The sequence below is a fragment of the Labrus mixtus genome, chromosome 19 (assembly GCF_963584025.1).
Source record: "Labrus mixtus chromosome 19, fLabMix1.1, whole genome shotgun sequence".
Classification (NCBI taxonomy): domain Eukaryota; kingdom Metazoa; phylum Chordata; class Actinopteri; order Labriformes; family Labridae; genus Labrus; species Labrus mixtus.
This window is the reverse complement of record NC_083630.1, coordinates 4,291,644-4,311,907: the sequence shown is the minus strand read 5'-3', so window position 1 is coordinate 4,311,907 and position 20,264 is coordinate 4,291,644. Positions and strand designations below refer to the sequence as shown.

Here is a 20,264-nt window from a genome sequence, read left to right as displayed (position 1 = left end):
CCTACCACTGCTTCGTCAGAGGCGTAAGAGTGTGTATGAATGGGATTAGTTACTTCTGATTGTCACTTTACACAACAGCCTCTACCATCAGTGTGTGAATGTGTAGGTGTGACCTGCGGTGTAAAAGAGCTTTGAGTAGTCAGAAGACTTGAAAAGTCCATTTACCTTTTACAATCTATAATTCTAATTCTACCTAAAATGTCCCTGAATTGTTACCTGCGTCTTGCAGGACTCTCAGAAGGCCTCATGTTTTTTGTATAATATTTATCCAATAGTGTAGTGTTAGATTACTGACATGTTAATGCTGTGTCAGGAATGTGAACCTAAACAGGAAGTATATGGCAGAATATCCATATCCATGTACACACCAGGTCTGAGTCATGGGAGACCTAAAAAATAAATCAAACACATGTCCTCGTGACCCAATCATCAGCTTATTCTGTGTTCATTTAATGGAGTGAATGCACTCTAACGCGCTCCAACCACATCTTAAAACAGCCCGACTATGATGGATCAATTGCAGCGAGATGAAGAGGCCAACTGGCAGTGAATGTCTCTGTATTGAAAATGCCACTCCATTGCTTGGCTCCCATCAGCCCTCCACAACTCCTGAAAATAATGACTGTTTTCTTCAATCATTTGCACTGCACAACGAGCACAATGGCACAGGTTCCCACATTAGTTGCCAAGTCTCTATTCATCGCCCGTGCAACTCTCTCTCGCAGCGATATGAAAAACCCTCTTTTGATCATGCCACAATTACCTCAAACAACTCTCTCCTCCATATGCATCGAAAGGTGCCAAGATCACTCAGCCAATAATGGCTGGTTATGAGCTGGTTATTGAGAAAGTGTGAAGCTGCCTTTCCAGTCTCCATTTATCGACCCATGGACCCGGTCTAACGGTCATAATGGCCCATTGTAGTAATGGTAACAGTGTGTAGTGCTGGTCCAAGCTTCGTTGCTTACCTCCATTGGTTCTTGTGCTGCCATTAATCTGGTCTGCTACTGTTAAAGAGGATAAAAAAGCGAGATTGGTTAGTGCCTTTTGTACTGTGTTATTGAGCACATGCAAAGCAGAAGGAGACAGAAGCAGAAAGTGCAGGACAGATAATGAAAAATGTGACAACAGTGATGTTAGTAAGAGATATGAGACTCTGTGCAAGGGCCTGTCAATCATGAGGCTTACAAGGCAAAGTGGCTGGAATGTGCTAATGTATTACTGCCAGTCGCGGCACCTCGTGTCTCTTTCTTCCCTTTTTCTTCTCTCACTCAATCTCCCTTCCCATCTAAATGGGATTGAACCGCGGGGTGTCCGACTAGTTTAGCATATTTCAACAATGATGGGCTTCAAAGTCATGAAATCCATCTGCTGATGCGATTTGGGAGCACCTGGAACACGATTAAAGGAGAGGGAGAGAAATACCAAGTGACAGAAGAAAATGAGAGTCTGCAGGGGGTAGCATTGTTGAGCATGTTAACCATTTAGTCAGGGTGGCTTTGATTGCACAGCACGGCTTTATTAATGTGTTAATGTAAAAGAAAAAGAGGGCGTGGTCACATCTGCAACAACTGGAGACAAACTTTGATGTCCAACAGTGTGACAAGGATTAAAGATAAACACCGGAACTGTGTTCTTTGGCTCATTTATTTTCAACTTTATGAAATGTTACCCATAGGCAATTTTCATTGTGCGACTTTGATGTCATAATTCCATTAAAATAATCGTTGTGCTAAAGCAAAGAGTGCTTCTGAGATAAATTAAACTTGTGTGTGACATGAAGCAAATCTCAAAATGCAGCTTTCATTTTGAACACCGAGTCCAGAGCTCCGTGTATGGGGTAAGATATTTCTCCATGGGGAACTAATATCAGAGTTACAATACAAGGAGAACACGGTAGTTCTTTCCCTAGACCCTCCAAACACTGTTTATTTTCACTGATGGAAAACTATTTTGTATTGGCAAAGATTTCAGTCAGCAGGATATTTTACAAACATTAAAGTTGACCACTAAGAAATCGAAGACCTTTAACAGAGATTAGTCAAACATTAGTAGCTCTGGTTCTGCAAAGAGAGACTGATCATCTTTCAAGCTGTAAAGACAAACCATTGTGTTCTAGGATCCATTAAATTACTGACGCCACTTGGAAACAATTAAGGAGCTTTTTGATTCAACTCAGTGATAAAATGTGCATTTGCAAGTATTATAATGCCATCAACGAGTTATCTCAGCATCCTGCACGTTCTTCTAGCTTCCTGTCCTCAGTTAAATCCAATTATTTTTGTTTTTCCCCCCCAAAAAAACTAATGGGAAGGATTGAAGTGCTGAACTAATGAATCCTACGGAAAGGCTAACTCTTGTCTTTCTGCTCAGCAAACATTTTACACCAAAAACTTTTAGTTGTCAAAAGTTTTGAGGGGGGACAAAGGGTATCGGACTACAACAGGGAAGATAGACCCCAGTGAGCTGAGTGCAGTGGCCCAGACCTGAACTAGTCTTAAGGCCTGTGGGAGAGTCAAATATTTCTGCAGGTCTCTGGGCTCCATGTGGAATAGAGTCGGCTGTTATCTGTTATGATTAGCCAGTGATCCGAGAGGAGGCAGCGTCTGCTTCAACCTCAGTGGGAGAGGTTCAAAACTTATACCGTCTTCCTCCCTTGATGCAGGCAGAGCTTTTGAGAATGTCTGTGTGTGTGTGTGTGTGTGTGTGTGTGTGTGTGTGCATGTGTGTTTGGGCTTGCATGAATCTGACAGCAGACAGTCACTAAAAAAGCTGTTTTGAGCTTGATTCTCTGACTATGCTCCAATGGAAAATGGCCAAAGGAGATGGAGGCCAAAAAGAGCAAAGCTGGTGGCCTGGCAAGACGAAAGGACACTGGGGGGGGGGGGGGGGGGGGGGGGGGGGTATGGTGACCTGTTGTCCTGGAATCTTGTAGATTTCCCAGGTCCCACCAAAAAATAATTGTCCAAGTGTTTCAGTTCATGTATTGACATTTTTGTCGCACTTGAGTTAGAGCGTTTACTCTTTGCAATATCAGTGTGTCTCCAGTGACATCCTGTGTTACCATCCAACTGTCCTGCTGCACCCGTACATCAGTGTTTATGTTTAAAATGACTAAATGTGTCATCGTTTTCATTTGGTGGGAGGCAGCATGGTTCCTCAAGTTATCAACACTGCTACTGCCGATGATCTCACGAAGAGGGGGCGGTCCTTAATTTGGCCAAGGACACATGAGACGCCAAACTACAAAACCAATGTGGACAAGTGTGTGAGACAGACCACCTCCAAACCAATAAAACGTTGAGTATGTAAACCTATAAGACCTGATTTAATTTGACTTATTGGAGTACATCAGTGTTATTTCCTAATTTTTATCATTTTATTTCATCCGTTAACCTGCTCTGTATTTAATTGTCTTATTTTCTTTCTCTACCCCTCCAAGGTGAAAGCTTCCTGTGTTCTTTTGTAAATAATTTTCAATTTAATTAATGTCATCTTACTTGAATATGAAAAAATCTTTGGAAGAGCTAAATTGTTAAATATACTTCAAGCATCATACCCCCCTCTTTCTGCAGAGAAAGTGCTCCAATGTTTGAAAGTTTGAGGGAGGAGTCTTGCAATTATTTTGCTATTATGTGTAATTACTAATGTGTGAAGAATGCTTTTCCTAAATAAAATAAATAAATAAAAAAAAACGTTGAGTATGTAACCCTCAGTTTGTATGTAAGTGAGCAAACAAACATATTTCACAAATTGTGACCGCTGCCTTTTTTCACTCTTGACTCAATGCAGGTGTTTTATTTTGAGAAGCAAAGCACAGTATTTACCTAGATCCATGCTCTTGGACTTGCGTGTCTTGACGATTTCCAGCTCAGCAGCATTTTCGTACTGCTTGGTGCGTTTCTCTGACATGCTCTGGCGTCCGAAGCCCTCCCTCTGGAACGATCCGTCAGATTCTGCGTCTGGACTGAGCGAGCTGCAGTTCATGAGAAAGAAAGGACAGAAAAAAATATGTATTATAATATTGCCATGAGCCATGGGATGATCTAAATGCACCTTTAATCCAATGGGCACCCCATCACAGATTGACTTTGTCGTAATCTACATACCACTGCTTTTGTATTGCAAGGGGGCGATGCTCATAATAAGACAGGGAGATAAAATCTGTCTATTAATATTCATACATCCCCCAAACCTCGGCCCAAAAACTCTCCTCTGCTATCAGATAATGACCATCGACGTTCAATACCTGCACAAACACAGCGTCAGTTTTAATCCTTCACTTCAATGACTCTCCTAATCAAGGGCACCTCCACCTCTGCTGGCTGGAATCAGGATGGCTACAATTGGGAAGGCGAGGTCTGGCTTACATGTGTGATACCCCCGATGAGGTGAGGGTACTCCGGGGTCATGGCTACTCAATAGTGCCCCCCCACCCTCCTCCAATATGTCTGGGGCATATCACGTACCATGGTGTGCTACCTTTGAGATCCTCTATCTCTGTCTGGATCTTAATTGAAAATCAGAGGGGAGTGGGGGAAAGGAGATTGGGAGGGGGGGGGACTCTGGTATTGGCATGCAGAAGAGTGCATTTACAATTAAGGTGAGAACATCTTGCCATTTAAGGGGAGACAAAGGGGAGGGGATGGATGCTAATAACTGTAACTCGCATGAGAGGATGCTGTCACTGTTTCTTTTCTTCTGTTGATGATCATACATTAGAACCATTAAGGGCTCTTTGTATTTTTACCTCCAAGAAAGTCCTGTATTTTACTTTAGAAATGGAACTGAATGATCTCACCTCTCCTGTGATTACAAATGGAAAGATTGGGTGTTGGGATTCCATTTTTGAAATCAGAGCAGTAAAGAGGAAATATGGTTTTTGTCAGTGTATCCTGTTTGGAGCAGATGCTCCGCCGAGCACCCTTCAATATTTGTAATATCACCCAACAGCAACTGCAGTTCTGCTTGCACTTGTTTACATGCAAACCATTCTTATTTGGGTTGTCATCCCCCATTTAACAAAAAGAGCTACTTCATCTGTCACCGAGGGGCCGATGTCATCATGTCACTTTGCTGTCGACCATACCTGACAATCCCAACTAAGATCAGACCGCCTCACAGGGCCGACTCCGGCTGACACAGGAAGAGACGGAGGTGGGGCAGGAAGAGAGGAATGACAGCACAGATGTATAATTCATTTATTCATCATCCGTCGCTATTCTCCTCTCATCATACCAAGCCCGCAAAAAAAAAAAAAAACAGCCTGCTTTCTCTTTTTTTGGTCTGCGCAAATGTCAGCTGTCTGGACGTGGCTGATACAGTGTGGGAGAGAAAGGACGTCTATTTTTTCAGCTGGAATTTCTGTTTTGTTTTTTTTCCACTCAGTTTTGTGTTATTCTGAACTGAACAGACAAAGAACATTGACAAAGAAAGAGACCACCAGGTGGGATCATACACAGCCCTGTCGTGCAGGTACAGAGAGTAATTGTGGAGAAAAGTGGTTCAGATGACTCAGAATCCAAAAGGGTGAGAAATCTGTGGGCAGTAGGAGAGGAGTTCACAGGGGCAGCCAAGCGGTGGTGTAAATTCGCTCAGTAGGAAATCAAATCTTTTGCTTTAAGCTGCTGCCGCTCATTTTAACACTGCCTCTGCTCTTACTTTGGTGCACGCAGAGCAATGACTAAATGAGCGGGATGGGGATCCAAAGGTAACCTGTAGAGAAGCAGCAGATTGTGTTGCTTTTAGCACCCTTTGGAGTTACAGGTACCTGCTGTTTGAACTTTCACGTAAGGTCTCCACAGCAGTGACTCTATTTAAAGAGGTGGCAATGGCCGTCCACACCTGTGCTTGCCAGCCGATTTAACCCTGACCCGCTGATAGTAGTGCTTCACAAACTTTCTTCAGCTTCAGCCAAGTGCCCCCTGTCCAGTCCTAAATACAGTGTCTTTGGCAAAACTAATATATAGTACAGCTCCACCAGATTTACATAAACAACACCCTTGTAGCTAAAAAGCATGGAAGGGTGGCCTTTCTGTACAGATAATTTGAAATAATGTGGATACTTCAGGATACAGACACGAGTCTGTAGGCTTTATTTGAGTTTTCTTTACCTCTACTTTCTCTGTCTTCTCTCTGCTGTTCTATGTTTCAACCATGAACACATTTACTTGACTGTCAGCTGACATTTAAAATAACTAGTGTTCATCTTTGGGTACTCCAGGGGCGCTGGTGGCGCAGTGGTTGGTGTGCGTGCCCCATGTATGGAGGCTATGGTCCTCCATACATTGGTTCAAATCCAACCTGTGGCTTCTTTCCCGCATGTCGTTCCCCACTCTCTCTCTCTCCCTGATTTCCGACTCTATCCACTGTCCTATCTCTCCAATAAAGGCACAAAATGCCCAAAAAAAATCTAAAAAAAAAAAAAGATCTTTGGGTACTCCAAAGTACCCAGAGATGTACTTATATCCTAGTGTGAGAAAAAGATTTCATACAGCAAAGTGATCTTTACCTCTGAACCTTAGTCACAGGTTGCATACGTCTTAAATTCAATTAGATAACTGGAAAGTTTGGTGAAGTTTGAAAGCTATTGCAGAAAACTTGTCAGCGTGAAATAAATCTGCAGCTCATTCCCAGAGGCGTGTAACGGCTGGTATTAATCTTCAAGTCTACTTAAAGCCGACACACAAAGATTCACAGTCCATTAATAGAAATGCAGCACTCAATTACACATCTCGTATTCACTTTCTACTGGCTATTAATTTCCCCATAGGAACGCTGGTTGTAAGGAGATATAGTGCTCTGAAAGTCTTCATGCTCTGATCTGGAGGCTTCTTAAGATCGAACCGAGTCTACTGGTGGGAAGAAAAGCCAACTACAAAAGGTCAACATGAAGAGACCCATGCTGGACTTTGGTGACCACTGAATTATTCCTTTTGCTTCTGCTGCTTTTTTTTCACATTCTTAGAGAAAAACTAATTTGATAGAAGTAAGAAACAGCTTGACCATGTGACCGCCTCCCGGACAAGTTTGATAATCTGCAGAGTAGCACATTTCTTCCTCAGTTCGTTCATGCCAGTCCACGCCTACGGGCTATCTCTAATAGTGGGCCAAATCCATTTGGATAATACATTCCCTCATCTCTATTTCTTTAAGCAGTGTTTAAAAGCAATTTCCAGCACTCTGAGCAGATGCTTTCCTCCCTGTTCAAAGTCCTCCCATCATCTAAAATTAACTAGCGCTGAGGATTGCTCACAGGCAAATCCACAGCTTTAACTTGCATTTTACATCAACTTGTGCCTGTCTCCCGTCTGCCTCGCAGGAAGTTAAATGTGTCAAAGCGTACCTCAGCGTGTTGCTAAGTGGTGTGTGCTAAAAGCTTCACAATCACAATTCACCCAGGTGACTTGTGCCTATTTCTGAACTTCTTTTTACTCCAACTCTGAACCCTTTATAACCTCATTCAAAACTGACCCTAAAGAGGAGAGTCTCCAAGTTGAAGGAAACGGATAAAACCCTGCATGAGACGTCAGTGCAGAGGTCTACACTGCTGCCATGTGCACCATATGGACACTAGATAGTTGAGATAATTCATACATTTCAGAGGAGAAAGGGGAAGCCGTTTTTCTTCAAACATAAATGTGCCTAGTTCATCTCCTTCATATTACTTAATGCCTGTGGAATATTTGATTGGACACCTGGTTTATAGACTGTATAAATACAATACTGACGAGACCTTCCTGCCAATAAAACCATTACATTGAATTAAAGTGTTCCATCAGTGCCTCACTGAGGATCAGCTGCACCTGTGATTTGCTGCAATCTTCTTTTAATTGTGATGAAGTTGTGGAGAGAGAGAGAGAGAGACAGAGACGGCGAGCGAGAGAACAAGATCAATTAAGACCTCTTTGTGTGTCGACTGACTCCTGCTTAGACCTCCTCTTTCATCCCTTGCCTGATGTACGGACACTTTAATAGAGTTAAAGCTGCACTGACACGTCCAGTCTGCTGAACTGGAGAGCAACTGACGAGAACCAGGCAAAGGCGGTATCCGCTTGTGTGGTGAGATTGTGTTTGTGTGTGTGTGTGTGTGTGTGTGTGTGTGTGTGTGTGTGTGTGTGTGTGTGTGTGCAGGTTCATTTCATTGAACTGCTCACCAGTCACAAAAGACCCTTTTCTACAGCATGCAACAACCTTTACTTAGTAATGAGGATCTGTGCATATGAAAGGCTGTGCAGGTCGAACACACACACAGTGCACAACCCAGGCGGCTGCAGGTAACACACTCAAGGTGAGCACAGAAAACAGAGGCATGTATGACAAGCTTGTAGCAATGGATGACCACAGAGATATGGTTAATATTCATAAAAACAAGAGGACACTATTAGCATTAAAGGGAAAAATGGCTGCAATTTATTCCTGTGTGTGTGTGTGTGTGTGTGTGTGTGTGTGTGTACTAGGTGATGTTAAAATCAATGCTATCTAAATGGACGTTTGAGATAAGTCAAACTGTGGCCGTGTTTGAGTTTATGTGCACGCGCTGCGGGGCTGTTTGAATTTATATGTACTTGTGCTGAAAGCCTGATGGGGAAAACACATGTGCTTAATCGAACACTTGTGATTCTTAGTTACATTCCTGGAGATAGAGACTATTAGGGAGTCAACCGAAGTAGGCAGTCTGCTGCATTGTTAGCTCTGAAGTTTGTTTGTTAACGTCTATACGGACCTTTTCCACTTTATATGTTAATTTGTGAAATTGTTTACCAGCCAATGTGTATCTAAACACTCGTGAGACCGAGGACGCCTGTGCAGCAGTGTGTGTGTGTGTGTGTGAGTTTGTCAGGAGTCCTTTTCCATCTCTGCTGCTTGACAGAGTGTGTCAGAGCTGCCGGGGAAATGATGTTTCCACCTGTGACATCTCACAAAGACAGAGAAGGACACAGTCTAGTTCTCTCTCTTTCATTTTCTGCGTCTCTCTCGCTGTCCATTTCTCTTCCCTCTCACCTTAACCAGAATCGACAACTATCCTCCACTCTGTCGGTGATATCCAGAATGTGCTCCAAGCCTCGGGGACAGTGGTAGTCTTGTTATATCTGGCAGTGACGGTGCCCCTAGTGGCCATATTGGAGGTGGGAGTGATGCATTTCAACAACAACAAAAAGACAGAAATAGATTTTGTAAACATTTTACTGCGTGGGGATTAAATGCCCCCTAAATGTCTTTGCATTAGACTCATTGGGGATTAGGATTGTTCATCCTACAAATTACTATAAGACTTGTTAAGGGTCTTTAGGCATTGAGGGAGGGGTGGAGTGTGTCTGTGTTATTAGAGTTTCTGATACTAAAATCTTAGAAAGTAAAGACAGTGCAAAAGTGTTTCATTGCCAGATTTGACCTAAAGCATACAAACTGTGGAAGATAGATACACAAATCTGATGAACAATTTATGGGCACTGCCTTAGTGGGTTATTATTGAAGTGGCAACCCAGCATCTGATGCTCTCTGCCCATTGTGACCACAGCATCAATAGTTGGATATAAGACTTCACACAGCAGCTGTTGGTGTATGTTCCTATATCAGACGGCCGTCACATCATAGATTTACACATCAGATATCGTTATGACACCAACATGAATACAGAATGTAGAACTAGAGAACAAACTCAACCTGTGATGCAGAGCTAACATTAGTGATGTTCTTCTACAAGCTTAACAGCTGCGTTTAATCATCACAGACTATGCTGTGTTAGCAAATGTTTTTTTTTTATAAATATTCATTATGCACAGCTTTTTCTTGCTAATGCACCTGGTCTGTACTGGTTTCATGCAGCTCTTTCCTGACTCTGCTCGCTGGCTAGTAGAGGAAGATCATTTCATTAATCACCCGACCTGACGAACAATAAAATACCATCCACCACAGGTCACTCAGAGACGACAACTTTTGTTATGACTCTTGATCCACTTCTGAAGAATATCTCAGTCCTCTACACGTTTAGTGAGTTTACATGTAAAGCCCTTTTTTTCCCAAAAGTGCCGGAACTAAGCTCAGCCTTCATCACTTCTTTGTACATTCATACTGATTCCGCAACAGCATGATTTTGGTGTAGCACGGCGCAGCAGGAGCTCCACATAGACACACAGTCGGACATGCCCGCACATACGCCGCTGGGCTAACCCGCTAACTACGCTGAAACTGTCTCGCCTCTGTAACGCATCTGTTACTACCTCTGAGGACGGGATCACTTTGTCCCCCTATTACGCCTCTGCAGCATTCAGATTGGAGGCGAAAAAATCAAAGGGGGGTAAATATCGCGGCTTGAAACAACGTTCTGAATACGGCTTATGCAAAGTGTCAGGTTTCATACAGAAGGACATTACAGTATTATGTATTGTGCACTCCCTGTTTTTCTTTTCCAATGTTGAAGTTTGTCACGACTGTAAAAGCAGCAGAGAACTCCACAGGTTCCTTCTCTGATGACCTTTACATTGTATTTAACATAAGCTTTACACGGACAGTAATAATGAAAGTAAAGCTGATTACATCTGAGGACAGCTCACACTCAAACCTACAGATGCTGTAGTGAGACTCCGCCCTGTTAATGTTAGCTTGTTAACCAACGGTGCTTCTTCAGATGCATGTATACCGTTTGTCTTATTCCACACGTGCTATTTGCTGTCAGTTTTTTTTTTTTTATTGCTTTTTGAAAACATTTGTCCCCATCGACTTCATATCATGGTTTCATTGATGTTTGATACAGTAAGTGCTTTAATAAAACATGCTATTGGAGCCCTAGGGGAACCAAGTCAAAAGCATTCAGAGTCTTCCTATGCAGACAGAATTATAGATTGAGTTGATGAATATTAAAGTGAACTATCAGGGGGGATGAAGACACTCTATCAGTCAGTTTAAAGGAGACTATGAACGCTGTAGACCAGTTGTAAACAAACTTGATTACTAGCGTCAAAGTATAAATACTCACAGTCTAAAATGACTCAGATGTTGTTTTCTTTTCTTGGCCTGCCAAGGAAAGTATATAAGATCATAACTCATATTCAACAGCTTCCTATCTTACAGTCAATGAGCAGTAATCAGGAGGGCAAACTCTTAGTCAACGACCTGTTAGCTAAAGACTACGGCCATGAAAAAGTTACTAATAAGGACTTAATAATTACTAATAAGCTGCCACTATGCTACTAAATAGCATGCCAATAAGCAGCTAGTTAAAGGAAGAATATGCAACTTTTTGATCCAGTAGATGTCGCCCTTGAGCCCCAGCATGAAACCAAAACAAACAGCTGTTTGGCCAAAAACAGCAAAAGGAAGCAGAGCGCTTGTGTTGTTGGAAGGAGACGAGTTCCTCAGCCTCTCCGCGGCTTCAAAGCTGCAGAGTTAGAGATTCACACTCCACGAGGCGCTCCTCCAAACGTCTCCTGAGCATGAGATCCTGTTTGCAAACGCGAGAAGCTTGCATTTCTTTGAAACCCGTTTTTTTTTTGTTTTTTTTTTGCTTCTGAAGGAAGTTGGTGGTGTGTTTTGCTGAGAATTAGATCAATTACCAAGGGGGGGCACTTTTATAAGAGATAAATATTCATACAGGATGTGGGGGGCTGGTGCAATGAAGGGTTATAGTCTCTGTACTCGAGAGCTGTATGCAGGTACCATTAAAACGGCTTCCACTGAACGTCCTCACATCCTAGAATCTGATGTGATGTTTGTAAAAAAGCATCACTTCTGTTATCTGCATACTTACAGTGCAAAGACATGCAGAGTTAGTGGGAACAGACACACCCAGCACCTGCACTCCATCAACTTTTGGGATGAAAACCAGGTGGAAACTGGATACATTCCTCCTGCATCTGCTGAAACCGCCTGTATTAGGAGCTGCCATGATTCTGCACTAAATTGTGTTCCTGACACTGTCCCACATTCCTCTGCTGAGAGAAAAAACCCTTTTATCTTTTTTATTTATCAAGATTATTCTGCAAAAGCCTGGACATCAGCCGGTGCATGTTATCTGCTTCACTGTAAATCACTTCGACGTTGTTCTTCCTGTTTGGATTTGGATTCAAACTAATGAAGGAGGAGGGAGATACTGCTGAGTGAATAATGTGACGGGTCAGGACATGGCGCTCAAATGAACTTGTGCAGATATGCAAAGCAATAATTTACAACCTTTATTTATCCAGTGAGGCCTGACAGAAAACACATGCTGGATTCCATCACCTCCCTGAGTAACACACTCTTTCACCCTCAACAGAACAGCCCTGAACACTGAGCGGCTCTAGGAGGTTGTACTCTGCAACCTGGTCTCAGGATGTGAACTGACTCGATACTACTGTACCAACACAAAGCTGATAAAAAAGGAAATTATCGCTCATAATACCAATAAAAAAGTCTGTTATACAGCAGTAACAAATAAAACTTTGGACGTCCACACACAGCCAGTTTAACAAACATCTAAAAGCATGCGGCTGTAATATTTACAGCCTGTTTTATATTCATTTGAGGCCCGTAAAGCTGACATGATGAAACAACAGTTCATAACAACAGGGCCGCTTCAAGAACGAAGCGAATGAAGGCAACACAGGCGTACGTCCTCACACAGTCAAACTAGAAATGCATGTGCACATCCACACACAGAACACACACCCATTAGATATTGGCAAGGGATGTCAGGAGGGAAAAAGTAGGTCAATGTGTGTGTCTTGTGAGTGATGGGAATTCTGCCTCCAAAACAACAGTTTATCTTCTGCATTTTAACAGAAAAAAAGTGTGGGTTTTTTATTTACCAGGAACCTGACGAGGAAGAAGACTGAAAGAGGAAAAGTACAGAGTAAGGTATAAAAAAACACGGTGAAAAATAAGGTGAAAAAGGTGTTAAAGGTCACACATTCTCCTCTTTTTTAAAAAATAAGTGTCAGAGCTCCTCAAAACATGTGTGTGAAGTTTCTTGTTCTAAATCCACTCTGATCCTGTATTTGATCATGTCTATAAACCCCTCTATTTCAGCCCTGCTCAGAACAGGCTGTTTCTGTGTCTGTACCTTTAAATATGTAAATTAGCTGTGTCTGACCACGCCCCCTCTCTGGAAGGGGATGTGTCTCGGTCTTTCTGGCTCCATGTCCTATTGTTTACAGTGAGAAGGCAGACTCAGAGGGCAGAACAAACACCTAGCTGTGGGAGGGTCACCCACCTGGGGGAGGGCTTACTGCCCTTTGTGATGTCATGAAGGGAAAATCTCCGAACGGCCTGTTTGAGCACACATTTACTGAAAAGTGGAGCAGGCAAAAGACGGAGAGGATGGACTTTTCTCATCATTGGGGGAATTTGAAGACTAGGGACATATTTTAGTGTTAGAAAAACATGGTGAAGAGTATTTAGTATAATATGTGACCTTCAAATAAAAGGGTCTCTGTAATACTTGTATGTAAGTCTTTATCTACCTTGTAGTAATCATTGCTCCTTTTTTGTACGGGGAAGTAAGCCAAAATGGAATTAATATTACAAGCCATCTCACTCACTACTCTGTGTGTGAACAAAGTCTCACATAGCCTTGGTCAACGGGGAGGGAAATGAGGAGAAGGACAGAGAAAATCTGAGTTTGTGAAATTCCATCAGGTGAAAAAAAGAACAAAAGAAGAAAACGCCTGAATTACAATTATCCTACAAGCCGAACAGCTACTTTTGTGCTTTGTGTATGCACTGTAGGGGTGTGGAGCTGTGGCCTTGGCAAGGTGTCTCCCGTGGGGAAGCAAGGCTGCATAATACTGCGGGGCCAGAGGTGAGACTTTCACAGCTCTGCACAATACATATTCAATACGTACAGGACCCCGGCTGCACTGCTGCGAGAGCTTAATTAAAAAGTAACAGTTCCAATACAGCAGAGTCTGTCTGACCCACATCCCCTGCTGGCTCAGTATGCCTGTGTGTGTGTGTGTGTGTGTGTGTGTGTGTGTGTGTGTGTGTGTGTGTGTGTGTGTGTGTGAGTGTATAGCACGATGTTGGGGGCACTTGAAAAGGAAAATGAGAAACAGTTCAGTCAGAAAGAAAGAGGATACACACTACGTTTAAGCAGCTGTTAGTGTTTGAGTAAAAGAGAACATGTGTCTGTGTGGGCATGTGTGTGCGTACATGTTTGTGTGTGTAGGTGTGTGTGTGTGTGTGTGTGTGTGTGTGTGTGTGTGTGTGTGTGACTTTGAGAACATGAATTATTCACAATAACCCAAGGCAGTGGTTTGTGGCACACTTCTTCATTGTGTGCAAACGTCATGCACGTGTGTGTGTGTGAGTCTGTGGTTGTGTTGTAAGTGTATGTGTGTGGTTGTGTGTGTGTGCGTGTATGTGTGTGAGAAAGTCTGAGTGCAGTTCAGCCGTATGCTGTGGTCCTAATCCACTATGACAAAGCTCTGACATCATCTGAACAACAGGCATGCTGAGCAAATCCACTCATTCATAATGAATGAGAGAGAGAGAGTGAGGGAGAGAGAGTCTCATAGGGAAACGAAAACACTAAAACAAATAAATAACTGGAGCCTCTCTATTTGCATTTCTCCTTGAAAAACGTCAAGGGTTCAGTTGGAGAATGCTTTAGTCATGTGACCTCAACCAGCCAATAACAAGGAGGATAAAATACCTTGTATATAGAGACTGACTTGCAGATTTACATCTCTCTGCCAACCATTCAAGACGCAGTTCACATATTTCACAGCTCGACAGAGTAACTGTGGCCAGGAGGGGGACTGTGTTTATGTTTTGAAAAATATTAGAATATATATTTATACAAATATTTACCTTGAAAACAAAGCATGAGCATCAGTGGGCATACTAAAGAAAAAAAGAAAAGTGGCTCTACAATTATTTAAAACTTTTGTGCAGGTCTGCCATTTTTATTCTTCCTACAGAGGAGTGATGTCTACCTGGAAAACTCGGGGGGGGGGGGGCTCATTTCATTTAAAGAGACACACACACCAAAACGGAGCGTTCTGAGAGAGCTGGTTTATACAGGGTCACAAACCTCCTCTGGTGCTTGATTCATGTTATATTTTGATCAAAGCACAGCACAGATGTTTCATTTAGACCACAGGGGACTGTTTGAAAAGGTGGAGAAGAGGGATAATATGTCCTCTTTAAGTATTCTCTGGCAGTTTTCCAGAGCTATCACTTTGACAAGAATGGGACAGACAGCCATATGAACATGTATGTCTGGAGTGACAACTTCAAAACATGTAAGAGTGAAAACAACCTATATTTATTTTTTTAAAAGCCGCCCTGAGTCTTTCACTTAGATTAGAACGAAGAAGTGATTGCATGCCAGGTCTTCACGTTTCCTGTGCCTGAACCCTGCAATCATACAGGAAATGCCATGAGGGATTTCAGAAAGAATGATTATACCTTAAACAATGCACAGCTGTAACTTCCTGTTCTTGAATGTGTCACCTAAGTGATTTAAAAAAGACCCTGCTATTTTATAAAAATAGGCACAAAGTGAGGCTTCCTTCTCTGTCTTTACGGTTTCTCGTCGATGAGCCCTGGGGTCAAATTCATAAAGGGGCTGCATTTGAGTCTCAGGGTACAGATAGACTGAGGGGAGATGGGGTTGAAGAGGTGAGTCCCACACAGTCTGACCGATCCTTAATACAACACACACACAGCCATGTATGTTCTTCTGCAGTGACCAGGGCACACAAACTCAACCACATGGTCTTATAAAACTGCATTACCTAAAAGTTTCCCACATTTCGGAGGACTCCAAATGCAGCGCTGATGTGAGACTTTCCCATAACAAACTTAGAATGTGATATGAAAATGTTATTTTCTGGTTTGTTAAATTCAGGTAGTCTGGATTACTCGACGAAGCAAAGCCATCACGCTATGTAATAAATGTGTGCAAGAACTTGCAATAACTCCAAACTCCGAATATAGCCCTGTGAAATAGCATATTTGTAGGATTTTCCACCAATTTCTGCAGAATATTAAAACCAGGAGATCTCATTCCCTGGGTCCTGGACCAGTCAGGAAACCTCTCACCACTCAGGGGGAAAAAAAATCACTAACCTGCAGGAATCATCATTTAACAACACAAATATAGAAACCTAACCTAAACGTCTGCACACTGTACATAAAGATACAACTTCTGTCTGAAGTCCATCACGTTCAAGATAAGATAAGATAAGATAAGATAATCCTTTATTTACACAATGGGGAAATTTACTTTGTTAAATAATGCATCTGACCATGCCGCAAAGTAAGCACAACCCCCCTACTCACCATTCGTTCTGACTGGGCAGCTCGTGGATCCAGGGTACTGGGTTCTCCCCCGCAAAGCCCATGTCATCGTGGGAGCTGGAGGACGATTGGTCGGAGAGGTGAGCAGGAAGCAGGGTCGGCCTATCGTCTTCGATCATCACGATGTCATCCTGAGGCATGTTCACAGTCGGAGAGAGCTGGTAGTTACCTGAGAGAGAGAGAGAGAGAGGGGAAAAGAGCAGCATTACTTTTTCATAACTATATGACACATCAATACTCCCAACAGCCAATTAGTGATAACAAAATGTGATAAAACCTGACGAGACAATCTGTGTGCATGCTGAGGCAAAGTCAGACATGTACACAAACTCCTCTATAGACGTGTTTGTGCACACTCAATCATTTTATCTTTGGTAATTACCAAGATAATAATGTATACAGAGATAACTGTGAGCTGGAGAATCAAACTAAGAAAAGTAAACATCTGGGAATGTCTGAAGGACGAACGCATTCCTCTAAAAGTAAAAGTGCTTATCAGGTGTGTTTGTCAATGCTGCACGCATACAAAGATGCTGCATGACAAACACAAAAATGTGGAAAAACTGAGAAGATTGTGAATATACAATGTGCTGCACGGACGCAAACGACAGGACAAAGTCACCATCGAGACTCCCAGCAGAAGCCACAAAATAATGTCTGCCATCTACAATCCAGTCTCGTAATATCCCAGTCAAAAGTTACAGAGCAGAGAAGTCGTTTTTTTTTCCACCCCCATCCTCCTTCACTATTCTCCAAGGACAAAAATGAGCCGGAGAAGAGCCCCCACCCCACCCCCACCCTGATCTGTATTCTCTCCTGCCTGACCCTCCCCGCTGAGGACTTCTTTGAATCGCTCCTTCTCTGCTCCTCGCGAGTCAAAGTCAATGGGAAAAGTGCTGCAGCGGCTGACACTCAGCAGCGAGGGCAGGAGGAGGGTTGTTCAACGGCATGAGAAGTGGCGTTACAATACCGAGGTGGAAGATTCACTGTGCACATTTATCAGCGGGTGACTTTAGTCTGGAATACATAAAAAATTAAAGAAAGGATGTCTTAAAAAAAGATCAGAATGTAACCGCACACCTGTTTGCTATTAGACAAGGTTTACAGAAATGATGGACTTCCTGCTCTTTGCTTGTGTTTCCATTATCAGAGAGGCGTTTTGTACATTTTAATAGCTCAGGAACAATTGTGTGTAATCACGAGCAGCAGACAACAATATTTACCCTGGCAGGATCCCAACATGAATCTGAGAGGCATTTCATTTCATGGGGGCCCCGACCAATGATAAACAGCATACTGTGGAAGTAAACCTGAGCACCCAATCAACTTAGCAATGAGCTGTGTACTTTAGTTCGGTTATTTGCAGAGAAAGAGAAATCAAAGGTGGAAAAACAAAACATCTGTGCAGGGGAGGACAGGAAAGGAGGCAGAGGAAGGTCCTCAAACAGAAAATAAAGCCGATCTGTTTTCTGGGTTATTTATGTCAGAGATCTTATCTGAGACGGAAGAACAAAACCACTCATTACTGTATATATCATAGTACAAAGTTACTTTATACCTTGACATGAAAACTTCCCCCTGCCCTGCACTTTTGCATCTTCTAATTGATTCTCTTGGAAGCCTCGTCTCTTTGTCTATCATCAGAAGCTGTTAAGATCGCTGCCAACACGCTGCAGGTGAAATGAAGGCCATTTCTCACTCGGGCAGCTTGACGGAGAACCATGGGTAATTGAATTCAGCCCGTACTGTAAATCAGCAGGGCCGGAGTAATGACAGAGAGAAAGTGCACAAAGTTGGTCGGACTACAACCAAAAGCTTTACTTTCAAAGAACACAGATTAACAGACTGTGTGTTAGTGCCGGTTATTTAAAATGGTCTTGTTTTATGTGGCATCAGATTCATGACTGCAATATTTATGATTTGTCTTCCAATATAGTCAGTGAAATGATCATGCAAAGCAGCACATTGTACGAAACTGAAACCCTAACAAGAGTGACATTTAACAAAGTACACTGAATATAAATTAAACAACAAGAAAACATTCAAAAAAAAAGAACATTTTGGTAATTCCAAAATCTGTGAATCCTTCATGCAATATTGCAAATTCAACAATATGGAGGGCAGGTGTTACTTTCAGGAAACTGATTATGGTGAAATGAGTGTAATTTACTTGTAACCCAGGGATAAATCCCAGAGTTAAAATCAAGTAAACTAAAGTTAAAATATACATAGTAGTAGAAACCCAACAGTTACTACAAAAGAAGCTATGCCACTTTAAGAAAGTAATGTTGTCATAGTTTAGTAGAAACACTAATGTTACTCTAATATAAGCTGTGCCACTTTAAGAAAGTAATGTTGTCATAGTTTAGTAGAAACACTAATGTTACTCTAATATAAGCTGTGTCACTTTAAGAAAGTAATGTTGTCATAGTTTAGTAGAAACACTAATGTTACTCTAATATAAGCTGTGTCACTTTAAGAAAGTAATGTTGTCATAGTTTAGTAGAAACACTAATGTTACTCTAATATAAGCTGTGTCACTTTAAGAAAGTAATGTTGTCATAGTTTAGTAGAAACACTAACGTTACTCTAATATAAGCTATGCCACTGTGTCACGGTTGGATAGTTTGTTTGAAACGTACGTCCCCCAACACAAGGCAAGACAGACTATCTTGTATGTTTTATGTGTGTGTTCTTGTTACCTTCCTCTAATGGGTCAATTTAGAGACACCTCACGTTTCTTGATTTATGATTGGTCGAGGGGCGGGACAGAAGACGAGAGCGGGAGAGAGTAGCGAGAGAAGCGGGGTGAACGTGAGCTCTCCTCACACCGCTGCGGCGTGTTTCCTGTCTGAGTTGCCATGAGCTAAATAACTGAGTAAGTGTTGGATAAAGTGAATGTTAGTAAGGTGCTAAACAGCTACCAGCTTTATTTAGTATATGTTTGTTTGAAAGTTAATTGTAACCTCCTCGGCTACTGCTGGTTAGCCCGAATGCTAATTCTGTGCTAGCAAATGTAGGACAGTGGAGCTGCCGCTTAGCACCAGACAGTGCGTCGCGGGAGCGGACTGATTCAGAGGGAGACCCGTTGTTTCCCTCCTGCTTTGTTCCTGGACTGTTCTTCATTGCCACGGCTGAGAGCGGCTGGTGACATTGCTTCATGGCCTGCGGAGCTGCGGACTTTTCTTCAGTGCCACAGAGAGGAGGTGCGGACTTTTCTTCCTCCACTGACGGAGAGTGGAGCAGCGCGGCTGAACCGGGTTTGGACCCGTCTTCTTCTTTATCGCTCTTTCTGGATTAACGTTGAACTGACTGTTCGACGTGCCGCCAACGTTCAGTGCATCGAACTCAATTCAGGCTTGCAACGGGGGTTTTGTTTATTTTAATGCCGGCTTTTGTTATTTTTGTGTGGGCCCACATTAAAGTGTTAAGAGTGTATTAATGTGTTCTAACGGATTTAAGCACTTAAAGTGAACTAGTAATAGCTGGTTATTTCTTCTGGTCAGTTTAAATACTTTCATGGTATTTTGATGACCAACTAGATAAGTATCATAAGAGTGTTTGTATGGTGGCTCAAGAGTGCCATTAGTCAGGTTTAAAGGGTACTTGCCTATCATTTCATTTACCTCGTGGTAGTTTTTCTGATACTCTAAATGAGTGCTGAGAGTGTGTTTTGTTTGTTTTCATTTACTAAAAAGTAAAGACATTGATAATTGTCAATAAATACTTTAAAATGCATATTCACCTCTTGGTCGGTTTAATAAATAAGCATATTTAAAAACCGAAGGTTTACAGTGTTTAAAGGTAAAACATGTCATCACACTAGAGTCATTTAATTCATTTCGTGTATGAGGAAGCAAGGTAAGGTAGGTTCAATTACAGGACATATAAACTTAAAGGAGCAATAATAGTAATAAGATTAACGTGAGTTCTAAGAGAAGAACCCAGGGCGCTGTATCTCCGACTAGTTGATACATAGG

General features: G+C 42.2%; 1 protein-coding gene across 5 annotated transcripts in view; it reads right to left on the bottom strand.

Moving 5' to 3' along the window:
- LOC132994061 (partitioning defective 3 homolog) overlaps positions 1–20,264 on the bottom strand; it is a 378,183-nt gene that overhangs the window by 116,681 nt on the left and 241,238 nt on the right. For 3 of the 5 annotated variants that reach the window (XM_061064159.1, XM_061064158.1, XM_061064157.1), the window contains exons 16-18: positions 16,267–16,453; positions 3,828–3,976; positions 969–1,007 (exon numbers count right to left, since the gene is read on the bottom strand). In XM_061064159.1, coding sequence (XP_060920142.1) covers positions 969–1,007; positions 3,828–3,976; positions 16,267–16,453 — 375 coding nt within the window. The remainder of the gene's footprint in view (positions 1–968; positions 1,008–3,827; positions 3,977–16,266; positions 16,454–20,264) is intronic. The other 2 variants (XM_061064160.1, XM_061064161.1) reach the window with 1 other exon arrangement.